This window comes from Haliotis rufescens, unplaced genomic scaffold, assembly GCF_023055435.1.
Source record: "Haliotis rufescens isolate VD_foot unplaced genomic scaffold, xgHalRufe1.0.p SCAF_8, whole genome shotgun sequence".
Taxonomy (NCBI): domain Eukaryota; kingdom Metazoa; phylum Mollusca; class Gastropoda; order Lepetellida; family Haliotidae; genus Haliotis; species Haliotis rufescens.
This window is the reverse complement of record NW_025964372.1, coordinates 40694968-40714690: the sequence shown is the minus strand read 5'-3', so window position 1 is coordinate 40714690 and position 19723 is coordinate 40694968. Positions and strand designations below refer to the sequence as shown.

At 44.2% G+C, this 19723-nt stretch overlaps 1 protein-coding gene across 1 annotated transcript in view; it reads right to left on the bottom strand.

Moving 5' to 3' along the window:
* Positions 1-15276: 15276 nt before the first annotated feature.
* Positions 15277-19723, bottom strand: part of LOC124151083 (valine--tRNA ligase-like) — a 48445-nt gene continuing 43998 nt past the window's right edge. The window contains exons 23-25 of the mRNA XM_048389028.1: positions 19264-19439; positions 16279-16413; positions 15277-15993 (exon numbers count right to left, since the gene is read on the bottom strand). Coding sequence (XP_048244985.1) covers positions 15925-15993; positions 16279-16413; positions 19264-19439 — 380 coding nt within the window. The 3' untranslated portion in view covers positions 15277-15924. The remainder of the gene's footprint in view (positions 15994-16278; positions 16414-19263; positions 19440-19723) is intronic.

Genomic DNA, 19723 nt, shown 5'->3' with positions numbered 1-19723 from the left:
TACATAATCACAAACATTATCAGTTCAAGTCAATCTTTTTCGTCTCCACAACTGTCGCCTGACTCGCTCTCCTCACCAAAGTTGGTGCATGTTTGGAGTTTGCACATGCTAGTACAGGTCAGTCCATTTAAGATGCATGTGCAGCTGGGAAGTTTGCATGACTTGGGACACTTGCAGGCTAACAGCTGCAACACAGCTTCAGGCGCTGGAAGACCTCTCATCCAGTCAACTGCCAGGTCGTATCCATCAGCCGTCTGTTCCATGGTCCATCCAAAGCCATCAGGTGATGGGATGTTGGGCCTGTTGTCGAGAGCTTTCTTCCATATTGCTGTTTCATAGTTGGCTCTCTGTGAATGTTTCGTCAAACAATCTCTGCATGGTGGAAGTTGGTGGGATTCCATTTCACCTTTTTTGAAAGGAAAAGGTTGTGCCGCAATATATTCACATGCTTGAGAGAGAAACCATACAAAGAGCAAGTAAACTCCTCAAGTATGGAAAACACTTCTTCTGGCAACTTATGATGGAGTCCCAGTTCTTTGAAGCAGGCTTGGTACTTCTTGTTACCTTTAAGTAATCTCAAGGCAGACAGTTTACCTTTCCCAGCAAAGGAGCTGATGGTGTCACATCATGTGAAGGCATGGCATCCAAGAATGGCTTCAGATACATTTTGTCCCAGTGCCTTCCTAACATTGGATATACTGATGAATCTTGTTCTGTTTCTTGTTCCAAGCTTCATGTAGATGTCCGACTGCAGGTGGGAAAGCAAAGACGGGCATAGGAGAAATACATCGGTATCCTCAGAACATACAATTATGGTTCTGTAACCTTGAGTTGACGCATGGCTGGCATGAAGAGGAACAAACTTGGATGGGTTTTTCAAATCTGATGGTTGTGGTGGCCATGGCAATTCGTCTTTCATATTCTTTATACACTTGCGCAGTAGAATTGCAGCTTCCTGTACAACTTTCTCTGTGTCACTCTTTGTCCTCAAAACATTCAACTCTTCTTGCATCTTTTGATTTTCTCTGGCAATGGTTTCAATAGATAGGGTGTTTGGTAAAAGAAGAAGCTTGCCATTGTTGTCAGTAAATATGTGAAGGCTGTCACCAAATTCAGAACTAAGTTTACGATGCAGGTGCTTCATTGTTGATGCCTTGATTTCCTTGCATCCAGCATTTTCAAGCAGACTTCTCAACTTAATAGCAAGGTCTGTCATCTTGAGCACAGATGGGTTTGAAAATACTGTGGTTCTAAGGTACTCACAAACTTCTTCAAAGGCAATTGATTCAGCATGTTCATAAATTTGATCTTCTTCGGTTTGCTCCACGGGAGATGAATGGTGATACCTCTCTTCATCCCTTGTGTAATCTCTATAGCAACTTCTGTGGTAGTGTACCTCAGCTGCAACAATATCTCTGCTAGTAACTGCAAGGATTTTAGAATCTAACTTCAGTGTTGCTATTCTCCTGAGAGTTTCATCAGTTCTAAGTTGTGACGATATTACTAACTGCTCCCTAGAGTTGGTACCTTTTTTATACTTGGTCTTGCTGCAAAATACACATTTTGCCTCATGCACAGTTGTTGAAGAATGGCCTGACCTGTTCAGTTTCTCTCTCACGAGAATAGACTCTGTTATTGCTTCAGGTGACAGGAACTGTTTCAGATCTCTTTCATTTGTAAATCTGCTCCGACAATTTCGGTGGTACAGCAGTGATGGAAATTTATCTTCTTCTGTTATTTCCGCTATTCTTAAAATATCGCAGACCAGGAACAGCTAACATGTGAATGTCCGCGAGGGAGGCATCTTAAGGCGGGATACCTGCGTTGATTCCGGGGCGGAAATGAGAAATGTCAGTCGCTAACGAAGTCGAAAATTTGCTGACAGCCCCCTTTAAAAATTCCAGAATCAGAGAATGTATGTCATGTGAGTGAGTGAGTTTGGTTTAACGCCACTGAACTAAATTTCAGTTATAGCGTGGGGCGGGTGGGTTAGGCTTGTGGTTAAAGCGTTCGCTCGTCACGCAGAAGACCCTGGTTCGATTTCCCGCATGGGTACAATGTGTGAAGCCCATTTCTGGTGTCCCCCGCCGTGGTATTGCTGGAATATTGCTTTCTCAGTTATAGCGTAGCGTGTAAGTATATTTATGTCAGCACTTAGTGTGCGCCTCAGAACGATCGAGGGACGCAAAACGTCTTGATATTGTTGTAAATGTGATTTCATGAAATTAGGATGAAGGGTTGACGTTTCGAATTCGTGGAGAAACGCTATAAAACATGAGCAAGTCCGTGACCCAGGATGATCTTAATTATAACCATGTGAGTGAGTTAGTGAGTTGGCTTGAACGTTGCTGTTCACGGTATTTCAGTAATATCACAGCGTGTCAGCTTAATGTGGGAGAAAAGCCAAAGGTTAGTCCCCATCACTCCATCCCTTCAGTCCCCACCACCCCACCCCGTCAGTCCCCAACACTCCACCCCGTCAGTCCCCATCACACCTGCCCGTCAGTCCCCAACACTCCACCCCGTCAGTCCCCACCACTCCACCCTGTCAGTCCCCACCACACCTGCCCGTCAGTCCACAGCACCCCACCCCGTCAGTCCCCACCACCCCACCCTGTCAGTCCCCACCACACCTGCCCGTCAGTCCCCACCACCCCACCCCGTCAGTCCCCACCACCCCACCCGCCAGTCCCCACCACCCCACCCCGTCAGTCCCCACCACCCCACCCCGTCAGTCCCCACCACCCCACCCTGTCAGTCCCCACCACCCCACCCGCCAGTCCCCACCACCCCACCCCGTCAGTCCACAGCACTCCACCCTGTCAGTCCCCACCACCCCACCCCGTCAGTCCCCACCACTCCACCCCGTCAGTCCCCACCACCCCACTCCGTCAGTCCCCACCACCCCACCCTGTCAGTCCCCACCACCCCACCCCGTCAGTCCCCACCACTCCACCCTGTCAGTCCCCACCACCCCACTCCGTCAGTCCACAGCACTCCACCCTGTCAGTCCCCACCACCCCACCCCGTCAGTCCCCACCACCCCACCCGCCAGTCCCCACCACCCCACCCCGTCAGTCCCCACCACCCCACCCTGTCAGTCCCCACCACCCCACCCCGTCAGTCCCCACCACTCCACCCTGTCAGTCCCCACCACCCCACCCCGCCAGTCCCCACCACTCCACCCTGTCAGTCCCCACCACCCCACTCCGTCAGTCCACAGCACTCCACCCTGTCAGTCCCCACCACCCCACCCCGTCAGTCCCCACCACCCCACCCTGTCAGTCCCCACCACCCCACCCCGTCAGTCCACAGCACTCCACCCTGTCAGTCCCCACCACCCCACTCCGTCAGTCCACACCACACCTGCCCGTCAGTCCCCACCACCCCACCCCGTCAGTCCACAGCACTCCACCCTGTCAGTCCCCACCACCCCACCCCGTCAGTCCACAGCACTCCACCCTGTCAGTCCCCACCACCCCACCCCGTCAGTCCCCACCACTCCACCCTGTCAGTCCCCACCACCCCACTCCGTCAGTCCACAGCACTCCACCCTGTCAGTCCCCACCACTCCACCCTGTCAGTCCCCACCACACCTGCCCGTCAGTCCACAGCACCCCACTCCGTCAGTCCCCACCACTCCACCCTGTCAGTCCCCACCACACCTGCCCGTCAGTCCACAGCACCCCACCCCGTCAGTCCCCACCACCCCACCCTGTCAGTCCCCACCACCCCACCCTGTCAGTCCCCACCACCCCACCCCGTCAGTCCCCACCACCCCACCCCGCCAGTCCCCACCACCCCACCCCGTCAGTCCACAGCCCTCCACCCTGTCAGTCCCCACCACCCCACTCCGTCAGTCCACAGCACTCCACCCTGTCAGTCCCCACCACCCCACCCCGTCAGTCCCCACCACCCCACCCCGTCAGTCCACACCACCCCACCCGGTCAGTCCACAGCACCCCACCCCGTCAGTCCCCACCACTCCACCCAGTCACTCCCCGCCACCACATTGCTAGTCAGGCTCGGGCAGCGGGAAATGCCTGGGTGATACGGGTAAGAATTAGTCCCCAGCAAACTAACAATGCTTGTCGTAGGCTAAATGGGCGCGGTGGTCAGGTCATGTGACTTGGTAGACAGTGTCCACGAAGCCAACATCATTAAAATCAGATATTTTATTCCGATACGTGGAGACGTAGGTATCCACGGGGCGGCTTGTAGTATCAACCCTGGACTCGAGTCATTACGGTCCGCTGTACCATAGCTGTGATAATGCGGAGTTCGGCATTATAGCACGCGCGCTCGCGCACACACACGCACACACGCACACACACACACACACTACATTCAAACTAGTTTCACATACCTGCATCACACATCGCACCCCGTGGGGAATACAGGGTAGAGTAAGTCCCCTGTATCCCTTTCGTTTTAGAGTCGTATCGTTGCTCATGCTGTCATCCACTGGCTTGTCTTCTTACACTTTAAGTGAGTGAGCTAATATTGTTTAACGCCGCAGTCCATGGAATAGATTGTTTCTCGTGTTTTCAGTCACTGGTTGGCCTGGTCCACTCGATCATTTTTAGGCCACCCGATACAATATAATACTGCTGACGGCGTAGGAGTGAGTGAATTTTGCTTTTCGCCGCTTTTAGCAATATTCCATTAATATCAAGGACACCAGATATGTACTTCTCATATTGTACCAATATGGAGAATTGAACTCTAGTCTTTGGCGTGACAAGCGAACGCTTTAACCTCTAGGATACCCCATCGCCAACAAACCAAGGATTATATCAGAAGTGAATATGTGAATCCTGGCACGGCAAAAGGGGACAAGTCTGTAAATTTACATGCATCTGTCACAACTAAGGGATTGTCACGTAACATTCATTTTACGTTTTTCAAGGGATGGATTCATTAAGTGAAAGACAATCTTTGTGCATTTCAAACAAATTGTTTCAGGAAACTTTCTTGATCACCAAGTTATAAGTTTCCGAAATCATTCCGCAAACATATTCTACGCCAATACGTTCAAAAGAAACTACTTTCCATAGGTTAATGCCTGTTTCAGACATTTTATTATCTACATACGATTCAGTCCCTTTCGCAGAATGAGAAATATATCTAAACTTACACTTACTATTCTTTGTACCTCGTCACGATACCCACGTGGTGAAGATACAGGTGGCAAGATACTAAATCCGTACGTCACACGTGTGTCGTACAAGGTTGACCTTGTTTTATTCGTTTTGATTGGATAACCGTGACCTCTGTCACACCGGGACTACTTTTTTCATTCATAAAAAAAATCGCGAGACGTCATTCATACAAGGCAGAACTGAAGAAATTAATGAGAACGAGAGATATTTACAAACACTTTATTAAACCAAACAAAATAGTCACACGCATCAAATTCGGTTTGCATTAAATATAAGTTATGCATAGAGCTTTTACAGACATTATATTTATATCATGTTCGTACCATTTTGGAAGAGGGAAATCAGAGTGTTCGCCAAAGACATTCATGTTAACTGTACCACCCTAACGAGAATGAGTGTAGTATTCTCTATAGCTCAATCACTATTATTTGTACGACATTCTTTTGCGTCACAATGAGCGATATGACGTCATAATAGTGAAGTGCGGTGTAGAACGACATTTTTGCAAGGCTTGCTGTTTTCTTTAGGGGTTCCCACCTCATGTTAGTTTACAAAATTGCCGTGCTACATGCTACCCGTGCCTGTCATAAGTTCGTGTGAAATGTGACAGTGTAAACAAACTGCCTGAACATACAGAGCGCCCTATTTTTTTTAAGGCTATGATTCCGTAAATTCTGATTGACAACCCACTCAAAACACTGGACTCATCCGATGCGGCTCTACACAATATTTTTGCTGACTCCAAAAAGTTCGCGTTTTAACTTAAGTCAAGGTAGAGTGGACATAGATAAACTGTGATAGATATCAACGTTATGTACACCCTCTACAAGGATGTAAATAAAATGTACACGCTTTAAAAATATGTACCAGTATTTAAATACTGGTGTGTTTCCCTGAATACAAACCGACCTCGACAATGTCGGACAAGTCCATTTTATGAACAGGTGGGGTTAAGTTTGTTATTTTACGGATATTCCCACAATTGTCAGTGTGATTATGTGTACCTTTCCCCCTAATGCAGATTTCCATATCTCGCGCATTAGGTGAAATAATATTTGTTAACAGCCACACACTGCGTCGATCAGGTGCACGTGAACTTCGTGAGGCAAACTTGATGACGTCATATATTGGACGACGTCATTTTGAGAGGTAAGTGTGTATAGTTCTCCGTCGATGTAGCTGGGGTACGCAGATGAGCGCAATGGCCGAATGATCACATCTAAAAGAGGGATAGATATGACTACATAGATATGTACAACCTCCTTAAGAGGTTGTACATAATGTTGATATCTCATATAGGAAATAAAGGCTTGTGGACGTTGTTTATTGTACAATAAAACACTGCAGGGAGAATAAACCACTCGAGGCTGTGCCCGTCATGGGTTTTTTTGGTTGTTTTTTGTTTGTTTTGTTTTTCATAAATATCGCTCTCCGAGCAAACGCATTCGTCAGCACTCGCCCCTTTTCGTAACCTGCAAGAACATTCGTCCCCCAATCGATAAATATTATGTGCGAAAATACGACAAACCAATCAGAATGCGCGTATGATTTCAAGTTCATCGTCAAATGAATCCCTCAGAAATAATTTTTTGATTTAACCCATATCTTGCATCTAGACATATACCCAAGACACAGTTAAATGTGTTCAAGCATACTGAATAATTCCGCATGTCCCGATGTGCTTTAAATTGCATCTGTTGACAATTGTTTTAGGTATGCCCGTTTGCGCTAAGACGGAACCCGGTTGCTAAAACAGCTATGAGACGTGCACTAGTCGCTATTCGGCTTGTCCCGGAATAACACGAGTTGGTCACGAATGCGGGCAGACGCTGCACCGTACCTGTACTCCGCCAAGGTAAGGATGTCATCTGTGGGATGACTCCACCTCCTGCTAGAGGCGGTCGAAGAGTATGGAAGTTTTGATTTATATAGTGTGGGACTGAGGCTTATCCGTTCAGAGATATAATTATCCGTCTTGAAGCGCTGATATGAATAATCCTCAAAAAACATTACCGTTGTGTGAGCCAACTGTAATTAAACATACCATATCGTGTCTCTGTTATCATTTGGGTGTTAACGTGTGTGAAGGCTTACACCATGACATATAATTTTGTTACGGCCGGGGGGCTCAGCGGGAGAGCGGATTGTCTCGTTGCTGAGAAACAACAGAAACATTGTAAATGATCTGAGACTGAGCAGAGCAATAGACCGTGATGAGATTAAGGCCACTTCTTTGTACGAGTTGGTTTTCGGATGTTTTTGTCTTTAAAACCTTCGGTCGGTGGTAATTTTTTATACATATAATTGGACTCTTCGATAATGTTTAATATTTTTTAAAATTGATTTACAGTAAACTACGGTTATAACGAACTCAAAGGGACTACTAATTTTAGTTCGTTATAGCCGTAGTTCGTTATAAGCATATATACAGCATAACTACAGCAAATAGTCGGGACCAAAAAGTTAGTTCGTTATATCCGTCAGTTCGTTATAAGCGTGTTCGTTATAACCGTAGTTTACTGTAATTTTAAATTATCTATTTGTTCACATGGCGCTTCGTGAAATATTACAGGAATGCTTTGTGTTGTTTGTTTGTTTGTTTGTTTGTTTAACGCCGCATTCAACAATATTCCAGCTATATGACGTAGGTCTGTAAATAATCGAGTCTGGACCAGACAACCCAGTGATTGACATCATGAGCATCGACCCACGCAATTGGGACACGATGACATGAATCAACCAAGTCAGCGATCCCTTTAGTCGCCTCTTGCGACAAGCATGGGTTGCTGAAGACCTATTCTACCCCGGATCTTCACGTATCATTCACATAGGCACCCGCTGATTGATTACTATCAAAGCAAAATATGAGACTGCCAACCCCCTTTTGGTAGCTTAATTCGGAGTTTATTTAAGGGTGAGGTGAAGTGAAATGGGGTTTAACGTCACGTCCAAGATTATTGCACTTATATAGCGACGTGCATGCACGTGTGTGTATGTGTCTGCTTGTACTAGTCCGGACTGATGCCGATTTATAGTGCTAGCACACTGAGATACCATGCCGCAGTTTAACATGAATATCCCACTCAGACACAGTATATTGACTCCCAGCCGACCAGTCCTTGTTTTAGCCCCGTAATGCCGAGCGTCAGACAGGGTAACAACAAGTACCATCTTTTAACGTCTTTTTTGTATGACGGGCGGACGCTCTACCACTAGACCACGGAGGCGGTGCGTTTATTTAAAGAGTATTCGGGACGCGGGGCGCATATAAAAATCGTATTTTGTACGCAGATTCAAAATTAAAAAAACAATAGAACTGTTTACGTAACAATCATATCATGTTTTGTCGATGTTTTTTTCTGTAAATTAACTTCAAATCGAACCATGTTCTCTTTTTGAAATTTGCGTTAAGTAGTATTCGGAATTCAGGGCTGAGCAATGAGACTTGGAGTAAAATACAAGAGATGGTTTGGGGGATTCAAAGAGGGGGTGGGGTGGTGACACCTTCATGTATAGGTGACTACATCGCTTTGAGACCCGTGAAGATCTGGGGTAGAATACGTCTTCAGCAACCCATACTTGCCGTAAAAGGCGACTATGCTTGTCGTAAAAGGCGACTAACGGGATCGGGTGGTCAGGCTCGCTGACTTGGTTAATACATGTCATCGATCCCAAATGCGTGGATCGATGCTCATGCTGTGAATCACTGGATTGTCTGGTCCAGACTCGATTATTTACAGACCGCCGTCATATAGCTGGAATATTGCTGAGTGCGGCGTTAAACAACAAACAAACAAACAAAACATCGCTTTGAACTATTATAGGTCGATGAGCATGTATCACTTGTCTGGTTCGGGAAGCGTATATATATGATTTGTTTTGTATGTGTGATTTTCCGGCACGGTGGTAATACAAAAAAACCCTGTAAATTGAAATTTAATTCTGTCCTTATTCGCCGTGAAGATCCAGGTTAGATTGACCTTCAGTAACCCATGCTTGGTAGACAAAGTTAACGAGATCGGGTGGTCACGATGGCTGATTTTGTTGATGCATGTCATCGGTTCCCAATTGCATAGATCGACGCTCATGATGTCAGTCACTTGATTGGCTGGTTCAGATTCGATTATTTACAGATTACCGTTACATTGTTGAGTGTGGTGTTAACAACAAAGACGTTATGGCTAACAAAGAAAAAACTAACCATTGTGTGACACTGCATTTCTTGGCAGTACATAGTGCATAATCATCAATCGAGTCGGGCGTTAGTTCTGACAAGACGGGCAATTATGTACATGAGTCACGCAGTCATGAGTCTTGTCTGTGACTCTCAAGGTTGAAATTTGATATGGCGTGTTAAAATGTATGAAAACCTTTTTTTATAACCGTGCTCTGTAGCTCACCTGGCTTACATTTTGTGAGGCGAGGTGAAATGGGGTTTAACGTCGCGTTTAAGGTCATGAAAAGATCATTGAACTTATACAGCGACGTGCACCACGTGTGTTTGTGTGTGTTTGTGTGTGTGTGGCTAATTCTACTCGTCCGAACCAATGCCGATTTTATAGTGCTAGCCCTGATGTACCACGCCGCAGGTTAACACGAATACTACAGACTCAGACACAGTATACTGATTCCGAGCCAACCACTCCTTGTTTCAGCCCCTTAATGCCGAGCGCCAGGCAGGGTAACAACAAGCACCATCTTTATACGTCTTTTGGTATGATGCGGCCGGGGATCGGACCTCCGACCTTCCGCCCTCCGGGCAGACGCTCTGTCGACTAGACCACATAATAATGACACTATATCAACAGGCTCTACAACTGTATACAGCATACTATGTCTAGCTATTCCCTATGGAATACTGTAAGGGACATTTGGGTCTCGCGTTCTCGCGATCTCGCATTTTCGTGTTTTGGGAATATTTACCTCGTTTCCAAAGGTCGAGATCGCGAGAATGCGAGATCGCGAGAATGTCCCTTACAGTATTCCATAATTCCCTGTATAATATTATTGAGATAAATTCAGACACAGCGTGAATGCGAGTTTACAACCTTGTTAGTATTTTGCAAGCCAGGGCAGTGAAGTAGTCGCGTGGTTAAGCATTCGCTCGTCACGCCTATTTTCGTTCCCCCGTCGTGATAATAAAGCATTACAGCTAAAAGTCACGCAAAACACAATTCCTGTCATTTCTCGGCTCCGGACATAATGAGAAAGTGAGTGAATGGTGTTTTGTGTCACAGTCTGCAACATTCCAGCTAAGCATATAGAGCTATATACCTGAAATAATAATGGTATTACGTTATTTTTAAATCAGTACTCCCAAGCAGTAAAAGCGGTTCTGGGGGCACGAGTGGCCCAGTCGTCTAAGGCGCCGCGATTCGCTGTGCAGAGTTGCGTCCCCTGGGCACGCCAGAAACCTCTGATTGTGGGTTCGAATCCTGGTTCATCCCTATTATGTTTCTAGGTTTGTCAGCACCATACCCGTGCTCCTGGGTTTCACCAAAGCGGTAAACGTTTGAGACCTGCATCACTTGGGGCTTTCCTCCCACATTAAGCTGACACACCGTGATATAACTGGAATACTGTTAAAGCGGCGTTAAAACCAACTCACTCACTCACTAAAATCGTTTCTGGACCAAGCAATCTAGTGACTTGAATCATGAGCAGCGTTAACACGCAATCATATCACCATATACCACTTAGTTGTGTCCTTTGTGCACGCCAGAAACCTATGGTCGTGGGTTCGATTCCCGGTTCCCCAGATAATATTTCTAGGTTTGTCAGCACCATATCCTTGCTCGTGGGTTTATCCAAAGTAGTAAACGCCTGAGACCTGCATCACATGGGGCTTTCCTGTCCCAGTAATCCAACCCCTCGTGTTATAACTGAAATACTGTTGAAAGCGGCGTTAAACAGAACTCACTCACTCACCTGATCCCCATTTTACTCGCCTCTTGTGACAAGTATGGGTGGGGACCACTAACTCATTAACCACTGGACAACCGACCACCTACATCGTCTTACATCCATCAGATGTTTCAGGGGGCATATTAGTAATAGATGACTGAGACTTTGCGGCCTATCTTGACCGTAACACCATAGATCGGCAGTTTTCTTAAAATAAAGAAAACACCCCCAACACCGCCCCCCCCCCCCCCACACACACACACACACACACACACACTAAAAAAATAAAATAAATAATAATAAAGTAAAGTCAAATAAAATAAAATTTAAAAAAAATAAAAAAAAAAAAATATTAATAATAAATGAATAAAGAAAAAAATAAAATAAAGAAAAATAATAATACAAAATGTCAGTGTTGATGGTTCTGTACTGCTGAAGAGAAATGAAAGTGCCATATCAAATTGCCCCAAGGAGAGGCTATCTGAACGACCACTGCAGAGTCCTTCGCTTGGATTAAGTCGACTGGCCTGAAAAGTAAAACAGAAGGCTTTCTGTTTGCTGCTCAGGACCAGTCACTTCCCAATCAAAACCGTCAATGTGTGATTTTGCATCAATATGTAAATATGAAAAGTATAATATGCAATGAATTAAATGAGACTGTCCAACACATTGTCAGTGGATGCCCAGCTTTGGCACAAACACAGTATCTTAAGCGACATGATGGAGTGGCTCGATTATTTTATTACTGTCTTCGCCATGCTTATGGTTTTGACACAGGTCCATCCATGGTACGACCCAGAATATGTAGAGGGTGTCATGGAAAATGACAAATACAAAATTGGAATAGGCCCGTATACAGCCTCAGACTTATCCAGGCCAACAAACCTGATCTTGTCCTTGAAATCAGTTAAATCATTTATATTGAATTTTCTGTCCCTTTTGACACTAATGTGATTGACAAGATTCAGGTAAAACGTGGCAAATATGCGGACCTCGCTTTCGAAATGTCACGCTTGCATCCCAAGTACCAAGTTGTCGAACTCCCACATCGTTTTCGTCGCCTTAGGTATGGTAACTCCCAATCTGTTAACTGACATTGGGAGAGTACCCAGGCTTACTGCCTTAAATACAGCCCTTCTGACAATCTGGGTTATGCAGAAGGATGCAGTGTTGGGGAGTCTTCACATTCTCCGAAAAGTTCTCGGTGGGTTTGCCTAGGCAGCGCTTCCTGGGAGAAGTCCAATTCGCTGTGGAAACTATAGGCTTTGATATAGGCTACTGGGCACGCTTGCCTCGGGAAGCTATGTTAATATAAACATTGAAAGGATCTTAAACAGCGTTTAGTTTACAATAAACATGCGACGGACGGATAACATACTAACAGCTAACGCTAACATTTGGTTAAGGTGAGCTACAAATGTGTTCAATTAGTGGTTCAGCGCATATGTTGGAACATGCCCCAAAACACAAAAAGACTCAGATTTAAAAGCTACCAAACCTGAAACTTTAACCCACTTGTACCGGTAACGAAATGTGTGTTGTTCACAATGCTTCAACTGGGCCTAGATTTCAGAAGGCCATTAACCCCTTCAAGGTCAGAGACTCTAAGATCGTTTGTTTGTTTGTTAACGCCGCACTCAGCAATATTCCAGCTATATGACGGCGGTCTGAAATAATCGAGTCTGGACCAGACAATCCAGTGATCGACATCATGAGCATCGATCGACATAATTGGGATAAGATGACATGCATCAACCAAGTCAGCGAGTCCGACCACCCGATCCCGTTAGTCGCCTGTTACGGCAAGCCTGGGTTGCCGAAGACCTATTCTACCCGGATCTTCACGGGTCAGAGAGACTCAAAGTACTTGTCCGAGAGTGAAATTATTTTCTACAGTCATTTCTAGTGTTCCCCGCCGTGATACAGCTGGAATAGTGCTTAAAACGGCGTAAAACCATACTCACTCATTCGCTCACTATTCCCAACAGCACTGGACAACGGGGCTAAAATTTCCAATTTCAGATCTAAGTAACCAGCTTTCTCAACCCTACCAACACAGGGAGAAATCTGGCAGCAGAGAAAGGAAACATTTTTCAAGTTTCAAAAAGGCTAGAACTTCAATCAGCAATATTCCAGCTATATGACACCGGTCTGTAAATAATATAGTCTGGTCCAGGCAATCCAGTGATTGACATCATGATCATGGATCGACGCAATTGGGATCGATGCCACGCATTAACCAAGTTAGCGAGACTGACCACCCGATCAAGTTGGTGGCCTCTAACGACAAGCATATAGTCGCCTTTTGTGGCAAGAATGGGTTGTTGAAGATCTATCCTAACCCGGATCTTTACGGGGTCATGTATACTTTTCGAAGTGCATCTGACAGTGCCCATACAGATTCGTCGACTGTTTGCTTATTGGCCGATATACCGAGGTGTGGAGGTTCTTAACTTAAATTTACCTTTTTAAAACATTACATACGTATCAAAGCTGACAAAGGTAACCGAAACGGACAAAAATATACACAAGAAATCCTTGAAATGCGTCTTCAAGGCCGTGTGGCAGCGCGGTAATGCAAGTGGCTTGACAATCAGGACAGGAAGTTTACATCTGTAGTCTATACTCTTGACAGGGATATTAATTCAAGTTGAATGGTAAGAAACCATTTTGCATAAATTATTTTAACATAGCAACGTTGAAAAGTAGACATTTAAAATCGCAAATTCAACACTATCAGAATGAAATGTTGAGGTGTGTTTGTGTGCATTGTTTCCAACGCCTATTTGGTAGAGAAGAGTCATGATAGCATATAATTTCACTGTGTCTAAAACTAAGTGTTCTCTTATTCATTTCCGTCGGTCTATGTGCTGCTGATAAACCTAGAAACATCATCGGGATGAACCTGGATTCGAACCCACAATCATAGGTTAAAGTTTCTGGGGTGCTCAAGGGACGCAACTCTGCAAAACAAGTTGCACCGCCTTAGAATACTGGGGCAGACGACTACTTGCGTTCCATCTTCCCTTCAGGAGTGGGTGTGACCCGTAGGTGACACACATGGGATATTAATCAACAAATTTATTACTGTTGGCATACTCAAATCCCGGTTTGTCCCTTTTATGTTTCTAGGTTTGTCAGCACCATATGCACGTGGGTTTCATCGAAGTGGTAAAGTCTTAGACCTGCATAACTTCGGGCTTTCCTCGCACATTAAGCTGACATGCCCTGATATAAATGGAATACTGTTAAAAGCAGCATCAAACACAACTCACTCACTCACTCACTCACTCACTACTGTTGGCATACCATACAGACCTAATGTTAATAATACATAGGCGGATCCAGAGAGGGGGTCCAGGAGATCCGGACCTCACTTTTGAAAAACAAATGTAGCATGGTATAGATCCTCCCTACACCCACGCACACTCGCTGAGAGAGGATTTTGACATTTTTTTTATTTTTGACCCCTCCCTTTTAAAAATGCAGGATCCGCCTTTGTAATATGTATGTTCTTATTCAGAAATGGTTTCATGCAAATATTACCCGGAGGATAATCATTACCCAGCATATATGTTGTTATAAGCCATCAATAAAACAACCCTGAATGAATTGAAAATATGCATTAATTTAGGAAACCAATTATTATGTTGATGAGTCTATCAGCAGTATATTCGTTTCATGTTACAATGTTGGTGAAAGAAACTAAGTGGAACAATTATTGGATTTGTGTGTTTGTTTGTTGTTTAATGCCGCATTGAGATAATCCAGCTATATGACAGCGGTCTGTAAATAATCGAATCTGGACCAGACAATCCAGTGATTGACATCATGAGCATCGATCCACGCATCGATCGATCGATGACATGCATCAACCAAGTCAGCGAGCCTGACCACCCGATCCCGTTAATCGCCTCTTCCCACAAGCATAGTCACCTTTTACGGCAAGCATGGGTTGCTGAAGACCTATTCTACCCCGGATCTTCACAATTATTGGAACATACACTTGCAGTTTACAAATCTATTTAAGAACTGGCAGACTGACCATATATCTTTGTGTTTATGGAGGTATTAATACAAACAACGATGTGCATGCTGTAGGCAGATTTACACAAAGTGTACACATTGTTTTTACATTCATGCCTCCATAAATGCAAATAAATATTGAAGTTAGTTCTTATAAATATACAAGTCAACAATAATAACAATATAGATTTCATTATTTAATCAGTAACACACAAAACATGTACACAACAACATCATATAGTGCAATAAAGCAATTCCCACTCTATTATCAGCATAAAGGAAACAGCAGTCCACTCAGGGCGTGGTCTATAGTTTTTCAGTTTGTTGATAATTGCTTTGTTAGCAAATCAATAACATGGAATCACTTGCAATTTATTTACATATCTTTCCATGACACTACATGGCAGACAAATTGGTGTCCTTTGTTCTTAGGCCATTCAATTTACAATATTTAGAGAATTTATTAAACAGGCCTTCTATATATCAATAACAACTGATGGATCCTTTATAATTCTATAGATATCAACTTCATCATCAAGAAAACTGCTTTTCACTGATGGTTATTGAGTAAATATAACTGTAGCTCTGAGACAGCACAAGACGGTCAGTGGAGCACGTAATCTCCACCAATGTCATTTTAACCAGACTCCATAAAAGGCTCTGGGGTCAAACGCATCCAGGGTTTATATCATGACTGAGTAGGGATAAAATACCCTGGATAACTGAGGATGATAATCAAGATGGAGCCTGTGACACTCATGAGAATCTGGTTTTGCCACAAATAATTTTTCAGGATGTGATGTAAGAATGTTCAAGGTCTTGTCATGTTTTGTCATCGTAGTTTCTCTACAGCAGAAATATAGATCTTGATCTTTTCAATCTCAGCTTTCAACTTTCCACTCTGAAAATAAACAATAATAGTTCCATTTATTGAGGACCTAAACATTATCTTTGGGACTTCTTTACTTGTGACTAAGTGTAAATATTGTTTTTGTTTTCATTTAAATTTTTTTGTGATATCTATCAACATTTAATTATAACAGCTGTATTGTTGAGCTGATAACACAAAAAAGAAGATTCTGCAAATATTCTGCAAAAAATGGAATTACATGGAATTCTGTTAATTTTGTAACTCTGGAATCCTGGAATCCTGTAGAACCTGACCAAGTATTCCTTATCGCCTCACCTTTTCTAACATCTTATGAGTCACGAGTTTGTTTTCCGTCCGACTCATCCCGATGTTCACACGCTCCAAATCGCTCTCAAATTTGCTCTTTCTGTTTCTCAGCTTGGGCAGCTGCTCATGTGGATTGATGACATCCTGTGTTTAAAGAAAAAAACACTTGCATTGCAAGCTTCAACTCCTTTTTCACATATCTTGGTTCATGGATTTGACCAACCTGAACCAAAACCCCCAATAAGCAACCAATGAAGCTTTTTTTTTATACATGGTTGATGGATACGAAGAATACCAAAAGTACAACAACAAATATCTAACAAAAAGTATCTTTTAAGACCTTAATTTATAACTGTTCAAATGAACTGTATATATACTACTCAAAAAAAGTTAAAGAACGCTCAATTCTTTCATATTACTTTTGTTGATCTGTCATGTCATGAAAAGTATACAATGTACGGCCTCCGGTCACTGCAAACAATCATATGAATTAAAGACCGACTTATTGTGAGCAAAGTATTTTTCGACAGAAACAAACAATACACACACATGAAACTGTAAAACTAGCAAACATCCTTAACTTCAAGCAGAACAAGCTTTTATGTTTTATGTCTTCCCAACAAGTGAAGATTCCGGGGTAGAATAGGTCTTCAGCAACCCATGCTTGTCGTAAAAGGCGACTATGCTTGTCGTAAGAGGCGACTAAGGGGATCGGGTGGCCAGGCTCGCTGACTTGGTTGATGCATGTCATTGATCCCAATTGCGTCAATTGATGCTCATGATATCAATCACTGGATTGTCTGGTCCAGACTCAATTATTTACAGACCCCTGTCATATAGCTGGAATATTGCTGAGTGCGGCGTTAAACAACCAACCAACCAAACCAATTTTATGTCTTCCCCAAACTGAAGAACAGTTTGTCAGCATAAATATGCCTCTGTTTACCCAGCAGTGAATCAGTACCCGGTAGGATGAGATGGTAATATGACTGCTAACCTTCTAGTGCCTCACAGGCAGCTTGGGCTGCATACTCCCTAGGGAGCTGAGAATGAAAAATCAAGGGCACACTGATCTATTAATTGGGGTAATGATAATGTAGCGCTTTGAGCACGCCCCTATGTGGTGTGGAAATATAGTGCAATATTAATGGCTGACCCATATTTTTTAGCTGAAAAAATGTCATTTCGATTTCAACCTACCCAACTACTAGGTCAGCAAAACTGGAAAAAAATATAACACATAACAGTTCGGCCTTGACAATGAGTGGATGCTGTGACTGAATCAGACAGCAGAATTCCAGCAGCATCCCCGTGAGGTAAAGTGGTGAGGTGAAATTGGGTTTAACGTCGCGTCCAAGATTATTGCACTTATATAGCGATGTGCATGCACGTGTATGTGTGTGTGTGTGTGGCTGCTTGTACTAGTCCGGACTGAAGCTGATTTATAGTGCTAGCTCACTGTGATACCATGCCACAGTTTAACATGAATACCCCACTCAGACACAGTATACTGACCAGTCCTTGTTGTAGCCCCTTAATGCCGAGCGCCAGACAGGGTAACAACAAGTACCATCTTTTAACGTCTTTTGGTATGACGCGGCCGGGGATCAAACCCCGGACTTTACGGGCGGACGCTCTACCACAAGACCACGGAGGCGATCAGCATCCCCGTGAGGACCTGAATGAGTGAGTATTGTTTTACGCCTCTTTTAGCAATATTCTAGCAATATTCCAGCATTCTCACGGCAGGGGGACACCAGAAATGAGCTTAGCGAACACTTTAACCGCTAGGCTACCATACCACCCTACCTGGGTCGAAACTGGTCTCCAGCTACCCATCCTTGTCACAAGTGGTGACTGTAGGATTGTGTGATCATTGCATAGATCAATGCTCATGATGTCAATCACTGCACTGTCTTTCCCAGACTGCCATCATATAGCTGAATCATTGCTGATAACGGGTTTAAACAGCAAACACTCTAATCCAGCAACATCACAGCAGCTGGTAAATAATCGAGACTGGACCCAGCAAACTAGTGATTGATATTACGAGCAATGACAAACCTGCTACTGAAAACAGGAGCAAGATCCAGTGTGGTACCACAACATTTGCTTTTTGTCAGCTCTTGGGTACTGAGGATTTATTCTGACCTGGAATCGCCCCTGGGAGACAAGCAAGGGGTACAGGGGACCAATTCTGACTGTGAATCCCCACTGGGAGACATGCATGGGTAATGGGTACCTATTCTGACTAGGAATCACCATGGGAGACAAGCAGTGGGTAGTGAGAAAGTATTCTGACAGAATCCCCACTGGGAGACAAGTATGGGTACTGGGGACGTATTCTGATCCCAAACTCAACTGGGAGACAAGCATTTTCAAAATGAGACCTATTCTGACCCTAAACCCAACAGGGAGACAAGCATGGGTTAATGGGGACCTATTCTGACCCGGTAACCCCACTGGGAGACAAGCATGGGTTAATGGGGAACTATTCTGACCAGGGCCCGTTTCACTTAGCGATTGTAGCGCTAAGACCATCGTAACTCCCATACCATAGCATAGACTTACGATAGTCGTAACACTACGATCACTTTGTGGAGCAGGGCCCTGAGTGCTAAGCCGATCATAAGTCACAGAATTTAACATAGACCTACGATTTGTGGAGCAGGTCCTAGAATCCAATCTGGGAGACTATATATTAACATAGATTTACAACAGTTCTAGCACTACGATCACTTTGTGGAGCAGGGCCCTGAGTGCTAAGCTGATCATAAGTCTCACACTTTGACTTGGACCTACGATTTGTGGAGCAGGTCCTAGAATCCAATCTGGGAGACTATACATTAACATAGATTTACAACAGTTCTAGCACAAAGATGACTTTTTGCAAGTGAACTGGGGTCTGGGGTTAAGATATTGAGGCACTAAAATCCCCTTGTGGAACAGCCCTGGATGAGACCACCTGAAGAAGAGTGTCCTCCTGTTACACACCTTCAGCACTACAGCCAGACTGCATGTGTCTGACACCTGTATCTGCAGACATCCGTCTGGCACTCCCTGTCCGTCAGACATCACACTGAAGTCACTAGCCCTGGACAGTGTCTGGAGGCTGAGTCTGAAGTCTGACAACTGACCTCTCTGGCTTGAGTCTGTACACGTCAGGAAATCTGTAGCAAACAATTAAGCTATTAGCAGGGTAGACTAGTTGAAGTCTTCTAGCCCACCAATTAGTACCTAAATTCTAGGTACAAACCAGCCTAACATTCAGAAGAGCCTATCTGATTTCTGTATCTCAATCACTTTGGGCTTTCCTTCCAAAATAAGCTGACATGCTGTCATGTAACTGGAATACTATCAAAGCGGTGATGAACCCAACTCCCTCACTCATTCCTTATCTCAAAAAACAAACATAGACTGGCAGAAATAATTCAAAATAATAACGGAGCACCAT